Source organism: Mytilus edulis, chromosome 12, assembly GCF_963676685.1.
Source record: "Mytilus edulis chromosome 12, xbMytEdul2.2, whole genome shotgun sequence".
In the NCBI taxonomy this organism is placed as follows: Eukaryota; Metazoa; Mollusca; class Bivalvia; order Mytilida; family Mytilidae; genus Mytilus; species Mytilus edulis.
Genome location: NC_092355.1, coordinates 13,291,628 through 13,310,276, shown reverse-complemented (window position 1 = coordinate 13,310,276; position 18,649 = coordinate 13,291,628). Strand labels below are relative to the sequence as shown.

General features: G+C 31.6%; 2 protein-coding genes across 2 annotated transcripts in view; both read left to right on the top strand.

The window, feature by feature from the left end:
* Positions 1-18,649, top strand: part of LOC139497181 (uncharacterized) — a 45,444-nt gene that overhangs the window by 6,942 nt on the left and 19,853 nt on the right. The gene's annotated exons all lie outside the window — the stretch shown is intronic.
* On the top strand, positions 785-17,440 carry LOC139499236 (uncharacterized). Its single transcript, XM_071287911.1, has 12 exons — positions 785-911; positions 1,605-1,652; positions 2,265-2,324; positions 3,284-3,349; positions 4,705-4,779; positions 5,785-5,949; positions 9,325-9,357; positions 11,161-11,208; positions 11,875-11,934; positions 12,442-12,462; positions 13,483-13,554; positions 17,362-17,440. The coding sequence occupies exons 1-12, from the start codon at positions 785-787 to the stop codon at positions 17,391-17,393; spliced, it is 807 nt and encodes a 268-aa protein (XP_071144012.1). The 3' UTR covers positions 17,394-17,440.

The window sequence follows — 18,649 nt, the reverse complement described above, 5'->3', positions numbered from 1 at the left end:
CAGTCATGGTCACCCGTGTGGAAGCCGGGATAGTGATGTCATGTAACACTATGCATCAACAAGTGACCTTCTGTGCACGTCTCGGAAACAATTGAATGGGGATGAGTAGAAAACACCAAAGGTGAGCCAGGATCTAAACAGGTTTTCCACGATTCGGCGGGCCTTGAGATTCTATAATTAAATATACGCTCGTCATGGTCGAGCACCCTTCATCCGAAAGGTTTCATCATATATTTTAAAGATTGCACAGGAGGTGTTCCCCCTACCGCTCTCTATGTACACGACGTAACCGTTGTTGTGACGTTATCTATTCAGAGTTCCAATATAAATATCATTGCAAGCAGACGTTCTTATTTCCAAGCCTTAATTGCATCAATGTACTAAACTGCTCAAACTTCAGACGTCGTTCGATTCGTGGTTAAACCCAACAACGTCCGGCGTTTTGCTGGTTTCTATACTGTTCACGGAATCGAACGAACGTAAAGAGGATACTACTTTGCATTCATATCTTGTTTGAGTCAGGCAAGGCGCCTATTTAGCAGGGCCAAGTGTAATCGTTCTGGTGAATAGCCATCCTCTTTAAACGGCAGACGGTATGTTTTTACAAACATTCATTCCCGCCGAATTGTATTCTTCTATATCAAAAAAGTAAATATGTTGCACAACTAACGTACCACTGTCGTACGACAGACAATCAATGTTGTGCGAGCATCGTATGAAATTTAGTATTAACTAGACAATCGTGCGACTTTAAAACAAGTGTCTTGCGACAGCCGTGCTACAGATGTACGATTGTTGTAATAAGATTGTTCATGTTGGTACCCACGACAATGTGTTTATCGCACGACAGTCGCATGACTGTGTTAAGACACTCTCACGACAGCCACAAGACACTGACAAGACAAAAAATCGTAGAGCAACACATGCATGTCCACTTTTTGTCTCCCGACACACAAGTGCGCCACGATGTTCAAAATATCTTGCGACTGTCCTGTGACTGTCATACGACGATAACAGATGACCCGTGATTTCACCAAATGTTATTTCGTGGCGCTGCATAAATGTGTCACGGGTTCGTTGTGGCCAGGGCTTAATTAACATATGTCAATTGAAGTGAACGTTGTACTTTTATTTGTCTCTTTTTATTTTAGCCATGGCCTTGTCAGTTTATTTTCAATCTATAGGTTTATCTCTCCCTTTGGTATCTTTCGTCCCTCATTTATACAAAAGAAGGGAAATTATGTTAAATGCTAAAAATATATATAAAAATGTTTGGTTATACAATGCAAGCAGAAAACATCAGCATAATGCAAAAGTATTCGATGTACTTAAATTATAAAATGTGTTGCTGAGGACACTCTGACAAGAACTAATCACATACTTGTAGTTTACCAAACAGAATTCACAGATATAAATATTTTTAAAATCATTGATTTCCATTCATTTTTTTTAATTTTTATTTTGAGCAAATTCAGTTCAAATTCAGTTTTTTATCCTTTTCATCAACTTTTTCTGCAATTTTTTACATTTGGTTTTTGATTTTTAAATTCAAGTTTCATTAGACCACACGTTTCTATTGTTTGTGTTTTTGTTTGTTTTAACAGATGCTATCGACCTGTTAAATGAATGGATTAAACATAATCACTATGACGGTGAGTGTTGTGTGTTTAAATTGCTTGAATTTTTGTTCGTCCATGATTTTTTTAATATGTTAAAGATTATAAATAGTAATCGATGTCCATTTTCAAATATTTTTAAGCTCAATGCAACAAATCTGATACACAACTTGGTATTGTTTTTCAAGTACATTGCAGTGTTTAAATAAACATTTAATCTACATGTGTATCGTATTTGAATTAGGTTTGGGCAAATTATCTTCTACTTGATTTATACAAAAAACAAGACTACGCGTTGTTGCGTATCCGTAGCATTACCAAAATTTTGATATCTTGTAAACATGGTAAAAAACCTAAGAAAAATACACAATTTAACATGTACATCTATGATATAAAAAAAAGATCAAAATTGCAGCAGTATTCTAGTTCTATAGACATATAGATTGGTTATCTGTAGGAGTAATATACCCCTAAAGAAGGGTAGCATACCTAACCTAATAATGACTTCATGGTTCAGCTAAAAAACAATCTAAACAAAGATATTACTTTTACATTCACACTCATTGCATTTTGCTTCAATATTAATTACAAAATTAAGCTTCTTGATTGACGAAGAGAACACTTTCTGTACAATTGTTTCTCTTTCAGCTGTTGACAAACTCTATCATGATATAAATCATAAAGATCTATCTGCAGCTAAGAGGAAAAGTCAGTATTATATTCTGTTTCTGGGGGGGGATCTTTAAATTACGTTACAGGAGTTATCATTTTTTTGAAACGGATTGTTAAAATGTACAATGTTTAATTTCTTGTGTTTTCAAATATCATAAGTAAGGTTTGCAGAGTGTTATATAAAGTAAAATAAATAAACAGAATAAATTATTGATTATATATGAATCTCCTTGGCGAATTCGAAAGAACAAGCAGTTACCATCAATTTTTATTTCATATTGTAAGTGCTATCAAATTTTGAGAGTGATATAGTTTTGCATTTAAACAAATGAAATCTACATTTTAGAGTAAAAGCTTCCTGTAACACGCTATTTTATGATGATATGATACATCAGAATTGTATACAGCTGAAACAAACAACATATATCACGAACTCACCGCGATATCATATTTGCAAAAGTTTTTACATTTTTATCTTCAATGTCTAGTCTGTTACGGAAATACAGATATTCTGGTTCCAGATCTGTCCCAATACCGTAAAGTGTTAAATTTTAAAAACAATAATATGATTGATAACGACAAAAACTAAAAGATAAGTTCGCATTTTGCGCGATAAATTTTAACTCTATACACTAGACTTAAGTATATACATATGAATGGTAGTTATTTCCTAATAGACTATTTCCCTGGTTATGTTATATTATAATATTAATTACAATCATTATGAATTTCCCATCTTCCATTACATATATAAACGGTACATCAAGCAAAGCAAGGACCGATGCTTAAAATACATTGTGCAAACGCAGGACTCTGGAAAAGTATGAACAGCTGACAACCTTGCAAGTCATGCAAGTTGTGTATTAAAATAAACGCTCGTCTCTAATTTGTTCTTATTTCTTTTTACATATAGTTTTGTGCTTTTCTAACGAAGCGAAGTAGGTGCACACGCACATTAACACACATACAAACTCATACATATCTGTATTTTTTAGGACAGTGGCACCACTATGCCAGTAATTTTGACGAAGCTTTTACTCATAGCAACAGAGATCCAGATTGTAAGTAGTTTGACTAATCTTTATAATGTTTAGGCGCATATCAAACCATTTTGAAATAGTGAAAGAGAGGGTTACCCCCGAAACACCATGTTAGTTGAAAAAATAATAATTGATTTTGCTATTATTAAAATGGGGGTCCCGTCTAGTTTTAATAGTTTTAAGATATTTTTATCTTAGGTTTTCTTAGAAAATTTGGCTGATGGGTGGGTTTTTTTCAAGCACATTCTGTTTTTGCTAGTTATGTTAAAGACATAATTTGACATAAATTCATCTGGACTTCGACATTTCTTGAAAGCAAATCAAAATAAATTTCTTTATTATTTAAATGAAATTATTCGAATCTTTGAATTTAGTTATGAACTAGTGAAAAATCTGTTAAGCATTCTGATGTGTGTCTATGCGGGTTTCTTGTTTTTTAAAGCATGACAAGACAACATTAAGACTTGAACATGTAAAAAATATATGCACATTTTCATTTCATTTTAATAATGCTATGCTATGCATTTGCTAATGGTCATCGTGGATTAAAAAAATAGAAACATATGAAATGTCTACGGTTTTTTTTTCTTTTCAATTTTGTACATAGGGTGTAACCGCTGAACATGAGTTCATAGTTAGGGTATGATTACAATTTGAGTTTGATATAACTGTTTATTGTTAATTTTAGTACAAGGTTAGATTGAAAGGTGCATGCCCGAGTCACAACGTACGGACCACCTCCCTTCGTGAATTAAAAGCAGATGTCCATTAGAAATTAAGTGCAGTGCTAGCTCAATCACTTCTAAGTTGTTATGGTCTAATATTTAGACCTTTGGAAGCAAGGGGCACGTTTTATTAAAATAAAATTAAACTCAAACGTAGAAATGGTTAATCCACTTCAGGAATTCAACATTTCAGTTAGGCCTACTTATGATTGGGACAAAATAACATATATACATGTATTCTGATCATCCAATGGAACTTTATTTTCTGTAGGATAATGTTATGTTGTGAATTTGAACAAAATGTCAACAGGAGGAATCACAACGAGTTGACTTACGAATGCCTGTGAATACTCGTAAGTTTACGATCAAACTCACGATAAAATTCTACTTACAATTGTTTATGAAACAGTCGCAATCGTACGATTTACGATGTGACGTACGAAGGACGTACGATCTAAGATGGTCGTACGATATCATGTGACTTTTCGCACAGAGCTTTCGTTGTGTGTCATAGGGATGTGATGCAACTATCAAAATACGTGTCGCTACATCTGAATCATTCGAGCGCGAATGAAAATATAAATTACAAGTTGCTTTATATGAATATTGGACATGTAACTATTTACCTTTTATCTTCTTTCATGTTTATAGATCGTCATGTTGAGGGTTATATCATGATAAACATGAACCAGGCATGCAGAGTGGAAATAATGAAATGGATTGAAAGTAAGATTTTGAATTAAATTCACGCTCGCCTTGCTAGGCATTTCTTTACCCTTGGTATAAATAAAACAGAATTAAATAGTAAATTTGATTGCTAGACGAAAACTTCGTTTTTTACCCTAGCAAACGATGTTTGATAACGTAATAACCAAAACTATTGTATAACAACATTTTTGCAAATATTCCATACAAGAAAATGTCCAATGCATTTGAATTAACTGATATCACACTAATTCATACTTGAATAACTCAATGTACAATATTTTTCAATTTCAACATTTAATACTATCGAAGTAATTAAGTTCACGAAAAAAAATGTGGCCACCATTTTTTAACAATAAAAAAGATTCAGCTAAAAAAAAAAGATAAACATCTGAGAGGTATATATGGGTGTTACCTCAAACTTATATTCCTGCGTGCATACAAGAATATGTTAATCAGAAAAGTACTTTTGGAAACTGTCATTAATTACGGGTTGACTGTATACATGTATTTGTCTATGTCTTTGATGTCTCAACGGACATGCGTAATAAACATTCAAATCACACAATATTTAACATAAGGCACATTTTTCCTAGCGACTTTTATTCAGAAATGTATTTATAGAAATTAAATTGTCGAGTACTTCGGTCGTGAAGCAAAAAGTAAAATCGCAAAAATACTGAACTCAGAGGAAAAATCAAATCGGAAAATCCCTAATCACATGGCAAATTCAAATGACAAAACACATAAAAAACGAATGGACAAGAACTGTCATATTCCCGACTTGGTACCGGTATTTTCAAATGTAGAAAATGATGAATTTAACCAGGTTATATAGCGCTAAACCTCTCACTTTGTACAACAGTTTCGTCAAATTCCGTTATATTTACAATGATGCGTCAACTAAACAGACATAAAATATCTATAAAAGATCTCTAATCTAATCTTGCTTGTATAAAGCTTTGACCAGTTAAAAGTGTCGTGGAATATAATCTGAATTAAATGAGTTACTATATTTTTCTCTAGATCTTGCACATCAGCATAATCCGCATGCAGCAACAACTGCAAAACCGATGCATGTTCATGTACGAACTACCGCAAAACCTACACATGCTCATGTACGAACTACCGCTAAACCGACACATGCTCATGTACGAACTCCTTCAACACAAGCAACGACAATATCAGTCAGTAAGTATATTGTTTACAATTATTATATAATATCTGAATCAGAGTCTGTTAAGGTCAAGCACAAAAGTATCTATGTATACTGTTACATACTGAAAAAAGGGTAGGTAGGTAGGGATTTTTATTTATTTATTAATATTTTTAGCATTGCGTCTATGTGATCAACATTGTGACCTTATAGTAGGGAATAAAAGTAAGGGTAGGTACATGTAGGGGTAAAGTTAACACACATACTTTTTTGTTTGGCCTAACATTAAACAAGTGTTATATCATATACAGTGTTGCAGAATCCAACATAAATGTTAGGAATGTATCATTTTCACCAAAGTGGAAGGTTATGGATAGCTGTAAACCAGGTATATAAATTGTGACTTGGATGGCGAGTTCTCCCGTTGGTACTTATACCACATCTTCCTATATCTATATAACTTTTTTTTTCGGAAGGTACCAGTACCAAGTCAGGGATATAATAGTTATTTTTTCCTCTTACATTTGGTTGATTAATTTCTATTTTGTCTGTTTATATGAACTCTCCTCTATTCTATAACCATGGAGTTTGGTTGTTTTTAATGCATTAAATCTTACCCAGGAAAATACAACTAGACTAAATTATTATTTCTTTTTTTAATAATATTTATACTTATAACATATTTTCTATCAAATAGATATCCAGTTTTGTGTGGATCTAGTTTATCTAAAAGAGATGCTATCACCCATTTATATGTCATTTGTTTTGAAAGTGTTTGCTAAACGACTAGTGTCAAATATTTCATCCATGTCAGAACTAGAAAATACATTAATATAACTGATATGTAGGGTGACCACAAAAGGAAGGTCCGGAAATGTTCACTGCCAAGGGAAAGTGATGGTACATTTTATATCAAAATAAAGATAGAAATTTTGCTTTGCAATAGGACATCGAAAGACAACTCAACAAATTGTTGTAAGGGTTATTAAAAACGTGACTGTGGATTTGTAAATCTCGTAAAGGCAAACTTACAACCCACATTTGCATGAGTTTTACTTACGGTTGGAATAAACCAAAGTGACCATATTCCTATTCCTCAGTTAGTTGTTACTAAAAAATATGCATACACTGAATGGTTTTGATAAAAAATAAAGTGCAGTGTAGAGTATACGTCAATTACAAGACAATGCAATTACTTAAAATCTAAAGAGCAAAACATGCATTCTTCACACTGCATCACTGGCTTAGCTGTATATAACTCCAGTCACTACGTCTTCAACTGGAAAAAAGTAGAAACGCCTATAGTATGTATCAAAGACGAAAAAACAATAAAAAAAAACACACACCAGAAAACAATAAAAAAAAGATAACTCCATGAAGGGTAAATTAAAAGATATATGTCATGAAACGTAAGGAAATCAGATATCAAATCTCAATGACCAGAGATTTGCATTCGCTTTGGAGCAATATTCATTTTAATTGCTCCCTGTCGTCATCTTATTGCGGAGTCCAAAAAATTTCAAATAATAATAAACATGTATAGTAAACTATATTTTATGTTGATATATAAAGCAACATCATAGGTGTATTTCCAAAACTTACGGAATATGATGATTCAATGCAGTCTGCATGAGTTTTGGTGCATTTCCGAAAGACTAGTTCTTCTGATGCCTTAGTTAATAAGTTGATACATGACTTATCTGAGTAGGGACTTTCCATTTTCAATTTTCCTCGAAGTTCAGTATTTTTATGAATTTACTTTATACACATGTAGGCATCAAATGCATTCGTTCAGCATGATTAGTGAATGTTTACTTGATTTTGTCAATTTTTATTTCTATTAAGTTTATTGCCATCTCAATTGATAAATTTTAAAGTCTTTATATGCTGTGGTGTTACACTTTTATTTCAGGTAAGGTTGTATTCGTGCCTGTTAAAATGGAAAAACCCATTTTTTTGCTATCTATTCTAAGACAGAGTCCTATTGTTCAGTGGATTTCGTTTGTTTATGTGGTTCATACGTGTTCCTTGTTTCTCGTTTTTATATAAATTAGACCGTTCTTTTTTTTCTTAGAATTTGTTTAACTATGCATTTGTGGGTCCCTGTGTAGCTAGCAGTTCGGTGTGACTTGGATGAAGAGTTGTCTCATTGGCACTCATACTATATCTTCTTATATTATCTAGTAAAGCATCTGCTTTGGAGCTTTGAATTAAGAAAAAAGGAAAATAAAGATTCTTGTTATGTCAGCTTAAATTGTCGATTTACCTTAGAACTGTTACATACAAAATATGAGAGGAATTGACAACCCTCCATTAATTTGATAATAATCAAATACAAAACAACGATTCACAAACAACAAGAAATTGGTACAGGAGTATAATGTGAACAGTTCGAATATCTAAATTTCCAAAAGCAGCTGAGGCAACAATATTAATTTATAAGAAGATGTGATATGAGTGCCAATAATACAACTATCCATCCAAGTCAAAACTGGTAAAAGTAAACCAGTATATATAGGTCAAATACAGTAAGAAACAAACTTAAAATTAACGTTCATAATTTTTAAATAACTCTTCCCCTTCCTTTCTAACAGTATGATGCTTAATATTTGTATTATGCATGTGTATATCTATGGAAAGAGATTTTTCACAAATTTGATTAACAAAAGTTAAAATTGTAAAATATGATTTCTTTTTGGTGTCACCATGGAAGCAATCTGTATTTATTTAATACAAAATATAACAAATAAAGTAAAAGCCGGTATATAATTTTATCTTAACCACTTGTATTACCGCATGTGTAGCATAATCTGCTAACACGTACATTTAAACACTAACAATACTTCCCGGTTTTTGGTGGAACTCATGTTGCTCAGTTTTTATCTTTTACTGGTTTGTCTTTTTGTTATGTAATGGCCTAAACAAGTTATTTCCAAATAATACGTTTGTTTATCCCTTTACTATCCTTATATTATTTTCTATAGAGTTGTTAAAGGAAGTGACCCAGCACGCATGTTGGAGTGAGTCCAGTAAGCTCTTCCTAAGGTATCTGTGTCAGTCAACGCTTAAACCACAAAGATTTAAGATTGACATGTCAAAAAGAAACAATTATAACCGATTGTCCTGAAAGAAACCTGACAAAAAAAAAAAACGACTTGTAACATACATGATACTTACGAAGTGAAATTAGAAACATATGATATAGTGTTATATGAAAAAAAAAGTTTTCTTTCTTCATATACATGATATACAAATGGCTTTTTCTGGCAAAGATCAAACTTATGCAACAATAACGTAAAATTGTACTAAGTAATGTTTCAATTTTTTTATTTGAGTACTCGTTATCTTGATATATATTCATGATCAAGTGCTTAGTACATTTATATCAATTCGACTTGTTTTATTTACAGAGGAACACTGTACTCACTTACGAGATGCTAATAGTAAGTTACCATTATTACTCTTATTAAATAAAGAGCTAATTGACATTTCCTTTTTATATTTTCTTTCTTTTTTTTAACAAACATTTTTGACATATTTCATATAGCATTGATATGTGACTAACGAATTCGAATGAAGTACAACAATACTGTTTGTTTTGCAATTATTTATTCATAAAAAATATTTTTTTTCTAATTTAAGGTCGGTTTATTTGTTTAGTATTTAATTACTAATCCTTTTTTTCTAGATCTTTTTGCTTGTTTAATGTTATTTTTTTTTAAATGTTTTCAATAGCAAAAAAAAAAAAAACTAAAAAATATAAATATAATAATAATAGTTTATAAGTCCACAGACTTCAGCAAAATCGAGACAAGTACATACAGTTGATATTTTGAATCCTTCTATAAACGTATAATATTAATAATAATAATCTTAGTCTCAGGTAGCATGGATTGCAATGGTTTATTTTTATAAAATATTATTTTTTTAATAAACAAATTTTCTTTAAGATAATTTTTTAAGGCTACAATATTTACTTGTCCAGATTGCATTTTTGTTTTGTATATATTACAGTTAGTAAATAGTATTATGAGATTTCCTACGTATTTTTTTTCCTGTGTTTTCTAATATCCCAAATAAGACAATATCGAAATTAAGTGGTAGTTAAATTGATACTTTTGCATATATCCATTTATTAAGTTCTTCCCAAACGTCAAAAACTTTAAGACATGTCCAGAATTTGTGTCCTATCGTTTCTATTGAGTCCTGTCAGAAAGTGCATTTATTGTTTTGTGAGACTTTAATTTTGTAGAGTAATTTGATAGTTCCCAAAATTCTGTAATTAATCATGTATTGGAGCCACTGTAATTTTGAATTTTTAGTAAATAAATGTAAAATGGCAGTCTGTATATTTCATTCCAAATAATATTATGTCTATTTAGGATTAAAGACCACCTTTCCTGTGATGTGATATTTGTTATGTTTTCATTTAAAACATTGTACATGTCTTTTGGTCCTTTTGTAGATTTCATAAATATAGAAATAGTAGGTGGTATAATTGGCCAATAAGGCTTTATAAACTGATTACATTTAATATTAAGACTTTTCATATAGGAATAAACAGCTGATATTACTCCTTAAAATATAAAAAGTTGGTATCAATGTTATATGTTTTTTTTTTAATTCCTGCCAATTCATTAAATGTCCATCATTATAAAATATTTTTTTCTTTTTGCTTTATGTTTTTTGCTGGAATAATGACAAACGCAAGCTTTAAGCCTTGGTGTTCATATGGAAAGAAGTCTCCTTCTTTCTAAATAGAAGTTCTACTGCAAACAAATCCACATCGTTCTTCATCTATTCAATACCAGTTCTTACTGTGGATGAAGGTATACTCGTTGGTATCAATTTTCGTGGATTGAGGAAAACTTGCATTTTCGTGGATATTTGATTTCGTTGTTTCTCCGATTCTGTGGAGCGTATAGAAAATTTGTAATTCTTTGGACATTTGAATTCGTGGTTCACCTGTACACACAAAACTAACAAAAGTCGGTATCCAAATAAATAATGAATCCATAATAATGTATTATGACAATAAGTCAAGTATCTGAAATATATACATGTGAAGTTATTAACGTAAGTTGTCTTTTCTACATCTGTGTACATTACTGTTATTAGACTGATTAAACAGTCGTCAATCCTCGGGTGATTCCGCTACTCTCCTTTTATTCGTTATATGAGGTACGGAATCGACCGGGTTATGACGAATGACTGATTAAATAATCATAATTCAAATTTTATTTTAGATGTTATAAGTTTATTACATGAATGGGAAAGACATAATCATTTCTCAGGTAAAATATTAAAGAGTTCATTCATAAAAACTAATGGTAAAATATTGACAAATTGATATACACGTTTAAAAAAAGTGTACTAGACGGGCATGTTAATTCCGTTATTGGGCAATAACTTGAATTATTATAACAATAGTCGTTTATAGCAATGCAGCTTATAGAAGTGGGGCAAAAGATACCAGAGGAACAGTTAAACCCATCAATCGAAAATAAACTGCCAACGCCATGGCTAACATTGAAAAAGACAAACAGACAAATGATAGTTTACAAAAACCAACATAGAAAACTAAATACTGAACAACAAGAACCCAACCAAAAACAGGGGGTGATCTCACATGCTCTGGAAGAGTACGTAGATCCTGCTCCACATGTTGCACCCATGTTTTAAAATGTGTTTTAAAGTTAAAAACTAACCAAACATATTTTGTCTCTTTTATGTGTAAACTCAAAATCATTGCTAAGTAAAAAAGCAACAATATCAAAATTTCTACAGTATATATAACACAGAAACATATAAATGTCAAATTATTAAGCTGAACATTTGAGTAAAACATATGATATAACTCTCCATACATAAAGATGAATCTTTTAAAAGAAATAAAAATGTCATGTTAAAGATATTGTAACATTGACATTTATTGTACATAGTATTTTGCCTGCTTTTAGATGTCCAAAGATTGTACTTAGATGTAGCACTTGGATTCCATGCTTTAACTGAGAAAAATGGTGAGCAGCATTTAAACAAAATGAAGACATTGTTTGTCCAATCTTATCTATTATTTATAATAACGCACCATATAATGATCTAGAAATGCAGCATAGTACAATCTGGTATTACAATCCATTTGTACTATCAGGAGAGCCATACTATGAATAAAGCAAAGAGCTTATAAAGAAAGCAAAGTATTTGTATAACTGCTTCACATAATTGAACAGTTTAATAGATATAGGAAGATGTGGTATGAGTGCCAATGAGAAAAATCTGCATCCAAGTTACAATTTATTAAAGTAAACCATTATAGGTCAAGGTTCGGCCTTCACACGGATTTTATTGACACTGAACAGCAAGTTAGAAAGGGTCCTACAAATAAATAGTGTAAAATCATTCAAACGGGAAAACCAACGGTCTAATCTATAACACTTTTTAAAATAAGCATATATTTAACTAACCATCAAATTACAACTACGTCAATGATTTAATAGGTCAATTTTTTGACAAATTCTACTTTTCAGGTGAAATTTCATCCTCAAATTGTAAGTAAATGGTGTTTTTATTTAATTTCTCGATTTTTGTTTTTCATAATTGTAGGTCCATTTAATTTGTCCTAAAATATCATTGAAAATTAAGTTATTTGTATTTTAAGCATCACACACATAATTTTATTCGGTTAAACCTACTTTAAAAAAAAACATTGGGATTGGTACAGCTGTTTTAAATTGTATTTCTTATCCATGTATTAAAAAAGCATTAACAGACAAACTGCACTCCAAAGTTAAATTAATGAAAAGGGGAAGTACATGAAGATTTAAGCAGACAGTCTGGCCTAGTTAATCTTGCATAGTTTCATTGAAAAGAATTAAGTTTCACAACTAGCTTTAGTTTTGACTTTAAGAATATCTCTATCGAGCAAGAAACATTTGTGCTGTGTTTGAATTATATCACAATTTATTCGTATTCAAGACGATCAAAAATTTAATAACAATGGATATGTTTGATACTTTTTTTGTTAACCTTTAGATAAAATACTTGTTACTGAGTAGTACGTATTATTCAGTACCGAAAACATAATGGTGACTAAACATTTTCTTGAAGTTCCTTTTACCTGTTTGTTTATTTAATAGGTACCCTTGGTACTAGAATTTCAATATAAGGAAGTTCGCTTTACAGTTTCAAAATTACAAGCTTTAAATATACTAGTATATATTAATAGGGGATAACTAAAGGAATTAATAAAGCAAAATACAATATTAAGTCAAAGTGCGAGATATTAGCTTTTTGAATTTTTGGCGGGAACATTTTTTCTCTTGATTTTTCATAGCTTTATTATTGACAAGTTTAAGTTCTCAAAATCTATCAAAATTAACAAAGATGTTATGAGACTTTAACAGATGGCCTATAAATGTACATGTAAAAGATTCATAAAAAAAATGGCGGTCAATGGGCAAAATTTATTAATCCAATCAAATGGATAAAACCAGAGGATTCCGTAAATATGACAAAATTTCCAAAACATGACAAGGAAACATCCATACCTATATGTTTTCTGTTTAAAGATAAGTCTGTTCGACATAGTCTGTTGATAATGAGTAGTAGCTGTAAGAAGATAGTATATGCATGGATTGAAGGTATGTTAATTAAAACTCGATACATTTTTTTTTTATATCAATATTATCATTTGGAACTACAACTTTTCTGCTGTTGTTGCTTGTTACTGATCTAATCATATATGTATGTTCCACCTAAAATTTGAAAATATAAAGATTTAGCAGGACTACAATGAGACAACTATCCGCCAGATATAATGACATGAATACTATCAATTAAGGATGTTCGCTACTCTGTTAAAAAATAACAAGCTTTTTAAAAGACTATTATGAATTGATAGTATATAGATAATGAAACTAAAAAAGTAGAAAAAAATGGAGGATCCGTGTGCTCGTTTAAGAGATATAAGCCATTGAAAATTTGGCGGGAAATTATTCTCTCTAGATTGTTCATATATTTCACATTGGCACCTTATTTGTTTCTAACACCATGAAAAAATAACAAGAATTTTATAAAAGTTTGAAATATGGCTTTTTAAACTTTATGTAATAAAATGATCAAAAGAAAAGTAGGGGTTAGTGGGCAAATTTTTTTAATGACAATACATGGATAAAACCAGAGGATTCCGAAAATCTGGCAAAAAGTAAAAAAATGGAGGAGCAAACATCCTTAAAGTATTTTCTAATGCTTTTGTTTGTCCGTCCGGTATAGGTTAAACATTTGGTTAATGTCATTTGAGCAAGAGAATGCAGTCATATAGCATTACTTCAAACCTATAACGAATGGCCATTAGGATGTACACTTTAATTTTTGCATTTCAATAATGACGAGACTTAGCAACGAAAATCTGAATCTGAAATTATTTGGATGACCATCAATGACCAGATCAATATGTAATGACAAAGCCAAGTCAATAGAAATTGATGACGCAACGTAATTTGTGAGCAAAGTTTACGGCCGCAATTTCAACTGTCAATCAAATCGCCGCATGCCATGGCAGACAATTTCATGTTACAAATATATCCCGTCAACTGAAATACAATACAGTCGGAAACCAGGTTGAAATAGAACAAAAGAATCGAAGCTCTTTGTTAGAGAAGGCGATAAATGCTTACTGTAATGTTTACTATAGTGACAAAAATTTTAAAAGTTAATAGAAACAAACAAAATTACAATTTTCTTCTCAATTACGAAGTGTTTTATTTTAAAAACACCATTTGCATAAGTTTTCAATTTATCTAGTACATAGTTAAGCAGAACAATTAGATATCAAGTCGACGACATGGGTATCTTTCAAGTTGGATGTAGAAAATGCATAACCTCCGATTTTTTTCAAAAATTTACCACTGACGGAAAACATATCAATCTTTTAGTTCAGTAATTTTCGTGTCTGCCCTTCCATTATGTGACTCAAGAAAAAATTCCAAAAAGTGGGTAACAATTGTATCGAAAAGAGAAAATCGAGTGCACCTTTTTATGTTAGGGCGTGTTTAAGTTGAATATTTTGTCTTGATATCGTACAAAGCAAGAATATTTCATTCATCCTCTCGCTTCAGATTCTATCATTTTTATATATCAAAGCTACAGTTTGACTTTATAACATTAAAAAATCACAGTACTAAAAGATGAAATATAAGGGTCAAGTGAAATACCTATCTAATGAATCACAAAAACAGAGTAGGTGTGTTCGAATAGCTATTTTTTTAAACTGAAAGTACTTGACGACAGTCTTTCAAGTTGGATGATGAAAATGCATATCTTCGAAAAATTATAATTTTTTGTGTGTGAAAACTATAGTCTTCAACCACTAAAAAAATCTAGTCTGCCCTTCCACGAAATATTTAATTAGATTTTTTTTTAAATGTTTATGAATTTTCGAAAATTCCATCTGACAACCGATCAGACAATAGTTTTAAGTTGAATGAATGCAGACAAGATCATTAACTGATGCTCATTAGCTAGTTGATACATTTGTCTTTTAAAATACAACTGACATATAAGGATCGTAATGGTGCAATGTGGATAAAATTATCGGTTTCCGAGAGCAAAATTGGCAGCGCATCATCCCTATAATGGCTTCCATTTCTACGATTGTGAAAATGAACTGGCGTAATGGGGAGATAATTTTGACGAAGTAGAATCCTGACTGCAATATAATCGACTGCAGACAAAAATCACTTTAAGCCCTATAGAATAGACGGCATAATTACTATAATTATATTTTTAATCAGAGTGCACGTTGATGAATACAGTTTTGATAATCGCTAGTATTTCATAAATATATTCAATCTTTTCCCCTATTGTTTTTTGACTGTTGACTTTTGGTTTTATTTTTCTATTGTTTGTTATTGATTTGATAAAACAATCACGTCAGAACAGGTTTTTATATAGATTTGATTATATTTGATGTAACAACTCTACTGTCACTGCTTGGGTTGAAATTTGAACGATTATACAGTCTTCAACCCCGTCACGCTTATTAGTTAATATTGAAGCAATTTTCGTCTGATTTTTTTCTTTCTTTTTTTTGCGGGCCCTCAGTGGTCTAAGTATTTACTACTGTAATCACTGGCCAGTCAACACTGAGGTTGTGAGTTCGAATCCTGCTCGTGTGGATGCACTCGACTTCTATTTTAATTGACTAGAATTGTCAGTTTTCCTATCAAAGGTCGATGGTTTTCTCCGGGCACTCCGGCTTTCTCCACAAAAAAGCTGACCGTCACAAAATAGCATAAATACGGCGCTTAAAAGTGGCGTTAAAACACCAAAAATCAAAAATCAAAATCAAATCGTCTGATTTTGACTGCCATATATGTGTACGTATTTATCATTTGTGTCAATAACAATTTGAAGTTGTACTCGTTTGCTCTAACATGTGTCTATATGAATGCATGTAGTTGTATAATGAAAATTTTTGAACATCTTTTTATTTGTATATCGAATGAAAATAGTTGAAACCAAAATATCAAAGAAAATACAAAGAACGATAAATAAACATCCATTGTATTGGTTTTCATCTTACGTTTTTCGACAATACAGATTTGCGTAAATTATAGTATGATAATATATGGATCCAGGAACTGTCATACACGTACATGTCAAACTAAATATATAAAGGGACTAAAATCGAAACAAGGGAAACCTCTTTACGTGAACATTACGAAATAATTACTTTAAATGTATGTTTCCTAGTAAAACGTTATTCTGATTGGCCAACTGCACATCTTGCGTTATTCCTTAATCAACTTTATTACACAATAAAATGTATCATTCATGATGACACTAGGTCCCACAATAAAGTGTACAGGTTAATTAAATAAAAAGTTGATAAAAATCGTGTTTCATGATCCTAGGTAAAAAATGTAATTATAATTATCGAATGCGTCCTTTTGTAACTTCATCGGGTTGTAACAACGTTGACCGTGCGCACATGTTTAGAATGAAACGCTTCCGCGATTCATACAAAATGTACTTCTTGCAACGCTTTTACACCCTAATGAAGTTACAAAAAGAAGCGTTCAATTCTTAATCAATTGTCCGATACAATGTCCTATGTTTGTAATTTAGTAAAAATACGTTTATTGTGGCATTTATGATTGTACGAATATACCAGTAAAATGATAATTTGAAGTTGTACTCAAAACTATAACTGTTCATACATTTGTCATTGCTCTAACATGTGTCTATATGAATATATGTAGTTATATAATGAAAATATTCTACAGAATCATAGTCTAGTCTTTCAAAATATTCCCTATTACAAAATGAAAGTGTAAGCTATATTGTACATGTTGTATTTCATTGCATATAATTCATTTTAGAATACATATAGCTTCCCTCTCCTAACCTCACACTTATATTTATTTTTTTTTTATTTTTTTTTTCAGATGATGCAAGGAAGCATACAGCTGCGGTCTAATCTTAAATTATTAAGTTTGCAACATGACATACAATCACAAAGAATAATATGTTATTGGTCGACACGTCCTTTCAATGAAACTTCCCGGGCCTCAATATTTGTGTTTTGCGTGAATTGGTTAAAATATACACCTTATAGGTCATCAAAAAATTTATTTACAGTTTACTATCAGATAATAATATGTTCATCCAGAATTAAAGATCGTTTCAGTTACTATGACCAAAAACAAAATTCTAAGGTATTAATTAGTTTCCTGCTCTGTATTCTCAGTAAGCAATGGTAAATGTATACCTGACTAAAATTTCAAACAAGATGTAACCGGCGTGAACATATCTATCCTGCTATTGCCTGCTTTTACAGATATGAAAGGGACCTGTCTAGACTAGAAATAACTTCTACAAAGCAAATAATAGTTTAAACACGCTTATCTTTGTGAGTTATTGATTATGTCATTGATGGACTCTTAACTATACCATAGGGGTCTAAACATCTCTGAAAAGTTTCATTTCAATACCAAATACCAAAATATGTGTGCAACTCAAATTATCATAATATCTTTCGTGTAGTTTATAATCACATATGTAATTGACCTACATATGGGTGCGGTCATAACATATACACAAGTTAACTTTAAGTAGTCCTTACGACTGCTCTTTAGGTTAACTTGGGGAAATTTTAGCAGACCTGTCAGTTAACTTTATCCCTAGCAGACCAGACTTCATGTCTGCTTTATAAGGACTGCTGCAGACCAGACCTAATGATTAGTTTGCTAGAGCAGACCTGTTCCTAGGACAGGTCAGTTCGACCAGACCAGACATGTGAACAGGTCTGCTTTACCAGACCAGACCTGAGGACAGGTCTGCTTGACCGGACCAGACCAGACCTGTAAACAGGACTGCTTGACAAGATCAGACCTGTGGACAGGTCTGCTTGACCAGACCAGACCAGAGGACAGGTATGCTTGACCAGAACAGATCTGTGAGTATGTCTGCTTGACCAGACTAGACCTGTGGACAGGTCTGCTTGACCAGACCAGATCATACCAGACGTGTGGACGAGTTTTGTGCTTAACAGAGCAGTCCTGTCAGTCATGCTCTATGGATATTATTTACCACGTTGATGCATACAATACAAGCAGTCCTGTTTACAAGTTAACTTTGTATCATGTTAACTTTATCATGGCCGAAACCAAAGTTAACTGTTATATGAACAGGTCTGGTTTGACTTTTGATAGCAGACCTGGTCATAAGTTAACT

Coding starts and splice junctions, on each gene's coding strand:
- LOC139499236 (XM_071287911.1), top strand. CDS start 785: ATGTACGATTGTTGTAATAAGATTGTTCATGTTGGTACCCACGACAAT. Junction 9,358..11,160: donor TCACTTACGAGATGCTAATA/GTAAGTTACCAT, acceptor ATTTTATTTTAG/ATGTTATAAGTTTATTACAT. Junction 11,209..11,874: donor AAGACATAATCATTTCTCAG/GTAAAATATTAA, acceptor GCCTGCTTTTAG/ATGTCCAAAGATTGTACTTA.